At 44.5% G+C, this 8447-nt stretch overlaps 1 protein-coding gene across 12 annotated transcripts in view; it reads right to left on the reverse strand.

Annotated features, from left to right (window-relative positions):
- PHC3 (polyhomeotic homolog 3) overlaps positions 1-7573 on the reverse strand; it is a 97601-nt gene extending 90028 nt beyond the window's left edge. For 8 of the 12 annotated variants that reach the window (XR_009209502.1, XR_004251451.2, XM_058427011.1 and 5 more), the window contains exons 1-2: positions 7539-7573; positions 4271-4436 (exon numbers count right to left, since the gene is read on the reverse strand). Coding sequence is in view for 10 of the 12 variants with exons in the window: in XM_058427011.1 (XP_058282994.1) it covers positions 4271-4436; positions 7539-7552 (180 nt within the window). In the remaining 2 variants the exon portion in view is untranslated. Of the gene's footprint in view, positions 1-4270; positions 4437-6645; positions 6758-6787; positions 6864-6972; positions 7305-7523 lie in introns of those variants that run through there. The other 4 variants (XM_032173978.2, XM_058427013.1, XM_058427012.1 and 1 more) reach the window with 4 other exon arrangements.
- Between the last annotated feature and the right edge of the window lie 874 nt (positions 7574-8447).

The raw sequence follows: 8447 nt of genomic DNA on the forward strand, positions 1-8447 counted from the left end.
TCCAAAAGTCACACTGTGCTCACTGTGACTCTGAAACAGCACAGAACCCTAATCACAGCATCAAACCAGAGTTTTCAAAGAGCTAAGGGAGTAATAGTGCCATAATCCTATAGCTTGAGGGTCTCTCAGGACATCGTGAACCATAATGCCATGAATCCTTTTATCTAAATTTCAAGAAAGCATATTTCTGTGTGTTATTGTTTATTTTCATGTGTTAATATCTCATCTCTCCAACTATAGACTACTATGCCTGATACAAATTTCTGTCACAAAATCAATGGGAGCTTTTGACCCCTACCTGCAGGGGACTACAGGCCAGCATTAAGTGATTCAGAATTATAACAATATACCTTTTTTAGTCAGATCAATCTCTATTTGTTCCTCTAATTCCATAACAAAATTCTAAAATCACTGGACTGTATGCAGAAAAAAATTCTAAAATCAAACTGAAATAATCTATTTGACACATACTTTTGTCAGAGTATACTCATTTTTTCTGTTGTCAGCACAGTCTTTCACTACTATTCAATGCTACACTCACAGCAATGGGTAAATAAAAGTTATAGATACAGCAAATTGTTCTTATTTATTATAAATTCTTATTCACCCAAGGAGGGTGAAGAGAATTCCCAGGACTGAAAAAGCAAGCTGGAAGATTAAACAATTACTTAGGTAGTTCAATAAATATTGATTTGATTGCATTTTGGGAGAAGCAATTCTATGGTACCATAAGAACCAGAGTTAGTGCTATTTATGAGATATATCTACATCTACATATCTATTAATTTTTTATTAATCTATGCAGCTTAATTGAAAACCAGAGGACAAAATGGTATATTAAGCGATCACATTATCAGTCAGGCATGGTGGCTCATCCCAGCACTTTGGGAGGCTAAGGCAGGAGGATAGCTTAAAGCCAGAAGGTCAAGACCAGCCTGGGCAAAACAGTGAGATCCTGTCTCTACAAAATAAAAAAAATTAGCCAAGCATAGTGGCATGTGCCTGTAGTCTCAACTACTCAGGAGGCTGAAGCAGGAGTATCACTTGAGCCCAGGGGGTCATAAGTTGGGATCATGCCACTGGACTCCAGCCTAGGCAACAGAGAGAGAGACAAAAAAAAAAAAAAAGGGGGTGGGGGGTGCCAGGCGCAATGGCTCATGCCTATAATCCCAGCACTTTGGGAGGCCGAGGCAGGTGGATTACCAGGTCAGGAGATTGAGACCATCCTGGCTAACAAGGTGAAACCCCGTGTCTACTAAAAATACAAAAAATTAGCCGGGCGTGGTGGCACGTGCCTGTAGTCCCAGCTACTCAGGAGGCTGAGGCAGGAGAATCGTTTGGACCAGGGGAGGTGGAGGTTGCAGTCAGCCAAGATCGCGCCACTGCACTCCAGCGTGGGCTACAGGGCGAGACTCATTCTCAAAAAAAAAAAAAAAAAAACCCGGCCGGGTGCAGTAGCTCACGCCTGTAATCCTAGCACTTTGGGAGGCCAAGGCAGGTGGATCACGAGGTCAGCAGTTTGAGACCAGCCTGGCCAATATGGTGAAACTCCATCTCTACTAAAAATACAAAAATTAGCTGGACCTGCTGGCACACGCCTGTAGTCCCAGCTGTTCTGGAGGCTGAAGCAGGAGAATCGCTTGAACCCGGGAGGCAGAGGTTGCAGTGAGCCTAGATCACGCCACTGCACTCCAGCCTGGGCAACAGAGCGAGACTCCGTCTCAAAAAAAAAAAAAAAAAGATCTAAATCCTTTTCCTTGTATCCCTTACCTCAGAGATAGGTAAAAAACATTAAAACCTCACTCTGCATTCAAGTTTGAATTTCTGGTGAACTGGCTGGTTCCACTCCATAGTGACTTCGGAAAACTAAATCCTAAACCAAAAACAGTTAAATAGACATTATACTGGGGTATCCACCATGGAAAAATGGAGCAGAAGAAGGACTATATTGCAAGCAGTTGTTTTCAGGGTAGATGCAATTATAAGGATTCTACCGTAAGAAAGCAGGTATAATAGAAAAAATAAGAATTCACAGAGTGGTTAAGGGCACGAAGGCTGAAGTCTGAGAACTAGCTAGGTGAGTTTGGGAAAGTTATTTAGCTGATTTAAAACATTTATTTTCCCATCAGTAAAATGGAGATAATAATAATAGCTACTTCACAGAGGGCTGGTAATGATTAATGGAGATAATTCATGTAACATTTATCAAATGTTTGGCACGTAGCAATTATTCAATAAGTATTAGCTATTACTATCTACTGGAAACCTATAATGTGCCTTACACAGTTCTAGATACTTCATTTAATCTCAAAGATACTTCATTTAATCCTCAGAGTAATTAATGAAATATGTAGTCTCACTCTCATTTTAGTTTTCTGAGGCTCAAGGGGATTACGTCTTATACCCAAGGCTATGTAACTCCTAAAGATAATGAAAATGGAATTCAAACAAAGCATAATAGAGTGGAAGGTCCATGCCCTTTTTATATAATACCATATTGCCCCAACCTCCATTATCATAAATGTTAACTAAGTAAACTTTACTTTCTCAACTAAGTGACTTCCTAGTTCAATATTCCCTTCCCCTCTGCCCCTAAGGGATTTAGAATGGATCCTCCTGCTTAGGGTTCTTAGGCCACCTGGGTTTAAAATAAACTTCGTAACGTATCTACACACCTGAACAGATCTCCCTAAGTCTATATTTTGAGTTCCAATATAAAATAAACCTACAGCCATTATGCATGTTGGGGTTCTAGGTTGAATGCCTTCACACTGCAGCAGCACCTAGAGACTTTCCCCTTATAATTTTCTTTACACATAATCTTATAAACTACATGCTGACAAATGTAAGCCCTCTCAATACTATTTTTTTTTTTTTTTTTTTGAGATGGAGTCTCACTCTTTTTGCCCAGGCTGGAGTGCAGTGGCGCAATCTTGGCTCACTGCAAACTCTGCCTCCAGGGTTCAAGTGATTCTCCTGCCTCAGCCTCCCAAGTAGCTGGGATTATAGGTATGCACTACCATGCCTGGCTAATTTTTGTATTCTTAGTAGAGACGGGGTTTCACCATGTTGACCAGGCTGGTCTCGAACACCTGACCTCAAGTGATCCGCCAGCCTTGGTCTCCCAAAGCGCTGGGATTAGAGGTGTGAGCCACCACACCCGGCCTTTTTTTCTTTTCTTTTTTTTTTGAGACAGGGTCTCACTCTGTCACCTAGACTGGAGTACAGTGGTGCCATCACAGCTCATTGCAGCCTCGACCTCCTGGGCTCAAGCAATCCTCCCACCTCAGCCTCCTGAGTAGCTGGGACCACTGGCGCATGCCACCATGCCCTGCTGATTTTTGTATTTTTTGTAGAGATGGGGTTTCAACATGTTGTCCCAGCTGGTCTCCAACTCCTAAGCTCAAGCTATCTCCCTGCCTTGGTCTCCCAAAGTGTTGGGATTATAGGCGTAAGCCACCACGCCTGGCCAATAGTATGATTATAATTAACTTTGTTGGCTGTTGCTGTGGTTGAATGTGTCCCCCAATTAAGTATGTGTTGGAAACTTAATCTCCAATGCCACAGTGTTAAGAGGTGGGACCCCTGAAGGGTGATTAGGCCATAAGGACTCCACCCACATGAATAGATTAAAGGAGATTTTAAAAGGGCTTGAGGCTGCAAATTTGGTATCTTGCTCTCTAGTCTTCCACCATGGAATGAGGCAATAAGAAGGCCATCGCGAGATGCCAGCTCCTTCATATTGGACTTCCCAGCTTCCAGAAATGTGAGAAATAAGTTTCTTTTCTTTTTTTTTTTTGAGACGGAGTCTCGCTCTGTCGCCCAGGCTGGAGTGCAGTGGCACGATCTCGGCTCACTGCAAGCTCCGCCTCCTGGGTTCACGCCATTCTCCTGCCTCAGCCTCTCCGAGTAGCTGGGACTACAGGCGCCCGCCACCACGCCCGGCTAATTTTTTTTTGTATTTTTAGTAGAGACGGGGTTTCACCGTGGTCTCGATCTCCTGACCTTGTGATCCGCCCGCCTCGGCCTCCCAAAGTGCTGGGATTACAAGCGTGAGCCACCGCGCCCGGCCCAATAAGTTTCTTTTCTTTACAATTACCCAGTCTTGGTATTCTGCTATAGCAACACAAAATGGATTGAGACAGTTGATTCAAACATTAGTAATTCTAACTGTACATTTGAGAATATGAAACAATACATAAATCCAGCTTAAGCAAAAAGTAATATGACATCTTAAGTCTTAGACTACCCATCACTACAGCTGAAATACCTGTACAGCATGTCGGTCTGAACCACTGTAGACAGAGATCTGTGGCTGCTGCATTCGAGAGGAGGAAGTGGTGATGGTGGTGGTGGTGGTACTGCTGGTTGTTGTTGACACGGATGATGTTCCCGGGTTTGGTTCAGTATCCATAGCTGTACTATGGTCCTTAAATCTGGCAGGTCACACAAAGGGTTTGTATTGGTAAAGCATTATCTTATGAGCTTTAAAGAATATTCATTCCAAAGAAATAATCAGCAGTAATCTAAACTGCTAGGAAGGTTCTCATAAAAGACAGCCAACACACAGTCACTATAAGCACTTAGAAGGGAAAAATACTTCACATATATGGAGCTTATTTAATAGTTAATGCCTACTACATTTGAATTCAAATGATTCAGAATATGTAACTCAGACAACGCATAGCCAAAAGTTTATCTTTGCATTACCGAAATATTTTTTTTAAACCAAAACAGGTAATGAGAGAATACTAAACTACCTAGGAAAATAAAAATTTAAGCAGTATCAGAGTATTTTAAAACATTTCCTTACATTCTTTTGACCACACTAATTACAAACTGAAGTCATTCTTACCTATACATTAGAACAGAATGCCTAAGGACTCACGTTAACTAGCTTAGTTTAGTTTACCACATAAACTTTGCTTAAATAGTAGGTTCTTTTTTAAAAATGTTAAAAAGTAATTTTTTTAACTCACACTGGCTTTTCCCCTAGTCTACAATGCTGTCCTTACTACTTCTTTTTTTTGTTTTGTTTTGTTTTGTTTTGTTTTTGAGACGGAGTCTCGCTCTTTCACCCAGGCTGGAGTGCAGTGGCGCGATCTCGGCTCACTGCAGGCTCCGCCCCCCGGGGTTCACGCCATTCTCCTGCCTCAGCCTCCCGCGTAGCTGGGACTACAGGCGCCTGCCACCTCGCCCGGCTAATTTTTTGTATTTTTAGTAGAGACAGGGTTTCACCGTGTTAGCCAGGATGGTCTCGATCTCCTGACCTTGTGATCCGCCCGCCTCGGCCTCCCAAAGTGCTGGGATTACAGGCGTGAGCCACCGCGCCCGGCCTGTCCTTACTACTTCTAATAGCTGAGTTATACTTATTAGCAGATTGCTGTGAGAACACAGGGAAGCAGCAAATAGCAACTTCCCATATCCTTACAAAATCTTTTTCACAAAGAATTACTCCAGATTTTGAAAACATAAATTATGTCATTCCTCATGTATGGACAGTAAAGTACACTTTTATACCAGACTTTCTGATCTCTTCCCTCCAATACTATAATCTTACTTGTTGTGGTACAAAATTCCACTAAATACAGAACCTGTATTTGAATAAATTCAAACATTTTAAGTCAATTCTAAGGACCTCCATATTGTTAGAAACCAGAACAGCGGTAGTTTTTGTCGGGTCAGAAATGTTACCTCGAAGGCGAAAAGCACACAAGAGATTATACTCGTTTTATCTCCCTTTTCTTATCGGTCTTTGCTTCTGAGACACTAAATCCCACCCACCCCACATTAGCAGCACTGACAAGAATGTAACAAGAACACTTTCTATTCCACGAAAAAACAAATGAATTTGGCACTAATTGGTACACATACACTATTCCCATAGCGTTGCTTTTTTAAGCACAAATTTTCTTTCTTCTATATTACGTATGTAAACAGTATTTATATCCTCTGAGGAAACAAACGTAAAAAAAAAAAAAAAAAAAAAAAAAAAGAGGAAAAGTGGGGGCCTTGCGTGGCGGTTCACACCTGTCATCCTACCACTTTGGGGGAGGATTGCTTGAGCTTAGGAGTTCAAAGCCAGCCTGGGCAACACAGGGAAACCCTGTCTCTACAAATGAAAAACAAAAAATTAGCCAGGCCTGGTGGCACAGGCCTGTGGTCCTAGCAACTTGAGAGGCTAAGGTGGGAAAATCGCTTGAGCCCAGGAGGTCCAGGCTGCAGTGAGCTATGATCGTGCCCCTGCACTCCAGCCTGGGAGATAAGAGTGAGAGGCGCTGTCACAAAGAAAGAAAAAGAAAATAAGAGGAAAAGTGAAAGGAAAACCGTCAGGAAGAAAGCTGACGCCTCACTTACTTTTTGGATTAGTAAATAATTCATACATTTTTATGCTTGTTTTTTTTTTTTTTTCCCAAACCGCCTTCCAATCAAATCACAGCATCATATGGTAACTGTTCAACATTATACAGTATTAGTGGTAGGTAAGGTAAACTTTTTACCAAATTGCTGCCTGTCATACTACTACCGTATCGTGTACCAGTGACATGCAAAAGGCCAGCTTAAGTTCTGGTTTTTTAAAAGTGTTAATCTGCTCAACTATGCCCTCCAATCCAAACAGTATGGTAAACAGTTCTAACTACTAACCAAAAATGGTCACAGAGAATCCAAATTCTAGGCATAAGTCTAAACATCGGTTGAGTGGAACTGGCCAAACCATCGCACTGCATTTCGAGGCCTGGCACAAAAGAACAATTTTGGTAACTCCACCGTCTGGGCATACTAATACCTGCAAAATACAGCCAGCAGTTCTGGTGCACAAGAGGCCTACCCAGGAAACAGTAAGTTCTGGAGTCGTTAACTAAACATACCGTCACACCGACACACAAGAATGTGGCCCGCGTGTGAGGCAGCAACGCTGCAGCCAGAGACTCAAGGGAAAGACCTTTCAGGGTGTTTTCAGCCTCACCAGACCTGCAAGCAGCCCCCGCCGCTCTCAGGCCCACGCTGGGACACCTGCACGCCTCCGGCACGCGGGCGGCGGGCAGCCCCGCGTGTCGGATTCTCCCGCTGAGGAGGAGTGGGGTGGCGCCGGGGCGGGAAGGAGAGGAAGGCGAAGGAGGCCTGGCAGTGCCCGCCCTGCCCTACCCAGCCTTCGCGGGCCCCTGCGCAGGCAGCCGTTAACAAGGCTGCCCGCGGGGCCCTCTTGCAGAAATGACAGCGCCTGAGGAGCCCACCCGGGCTCGTTCCCCGGAAAACCCCAGCTCCCGGGGTCCCAAGGGTGACCCTGCGCGCAGGGCCGCGCAGATCCGGGACCTGAGGCCGGAAACGGCGCTCCTGCCTGGAGGGTAAGTGGACCCTAGAGTTCGTCTTCGCCCCCCGACACAGGCCTAGCAGGCTCCTCCACGATAAGACGGGTCTCGAGTCTCTCTTTCCCCACACTGCCCGCAAAAGAGCCCTGAGCTTTCGCCTGGGGGAACGTGTCGCTGCCCCAACTCGCCCCCCCTAGTTACGACATCAGTCACCATCTAATCACTCACTCCGCTTCCGCCATCTTCTCTCCTCCATCACTAACATGGGCTGCGCATGCGCCCCCCGGCGGCGGGCGGAGGGGCGGGGTCGGCTCAGCCCCCGGAGCCCGAGGTCACGTGGGGTCCTCAGCTTCCAATGGCCCCCGCCCACCTCAGGAATTGCTCTATCTGGAAAGTGACCAGATTTCCCCCACTTAGATAACCAGTGTCTCCTCTCCAACCCCTCGCTTTCTCTCGTCGAAGATCTTCCTCTTGAGGAGGTATCTGTAATAAAGATATAAAAAGTTATCTTAGACTGTTAAATTTAAAATTTGAAGAATATGGGCGCGGTGGCTCACATGTAATGCCAGCACTTTGGGAGGTTGAGGAGGATCTCTTGAAGCGAGGAGTCCAGGACCAGCCTTGACAACAAAGTGGGACCCTGACTCTACCAAAAAAAAAGCCCAACAAAAATAATAATAATAATAATAATTTTGAAGAATATCTAAAATATACCAAAGCCTATGCAAACTGCAGGGTGGTTTCAAAGAAAATACCCACGAGGATTAGAGGCTGAGGTCTCAGGGGGAAAGGAAATTCAGGGCTGGCTGCAGGGCTTGTTGCTTGGGAGCTTTGGAGCTTGAGGGTCCCAACCAGCAGCACCTCTCTCCAGCTGAAAGATAGTGTTCAGATGCCAGTGAATGAGTGGTTAAGGAATCATCCTGACTACCCTAGGCATATCGTTCATGTCTTCAATATGAATTTGCTGGGCGCTTAGTAGGAATTGCAAAACTTCAATACTACAAGGAACAAGCAGGAACAGCCACCAGTTTGCTAGTGTAGTCTGCTAAGTGCCAACTCAGGTGTGTGAGACAAACATATAAGTAAAATAACGCATTTAAATATAAATATGAAATAATAAAGATGAGTCCCTGTCTT

The sequence above is a fragment of the Hylobates moloch genome, unplaced genomic scaffold (genome assembly GCF_009828535.3).
Source record: "Hylobates moloch isolate HMO894 unplaced genomic scaffold, HMol_V3 SCAFFOLD_13, whole genome shotgun sequence".
In the NCBI taxonomy this organism is placed as follows: Eukaryota; Metazoa; Chordata; class Mammalia; order Primates; family Hylobatidae; genus Hylobates; species Hylobates moloch.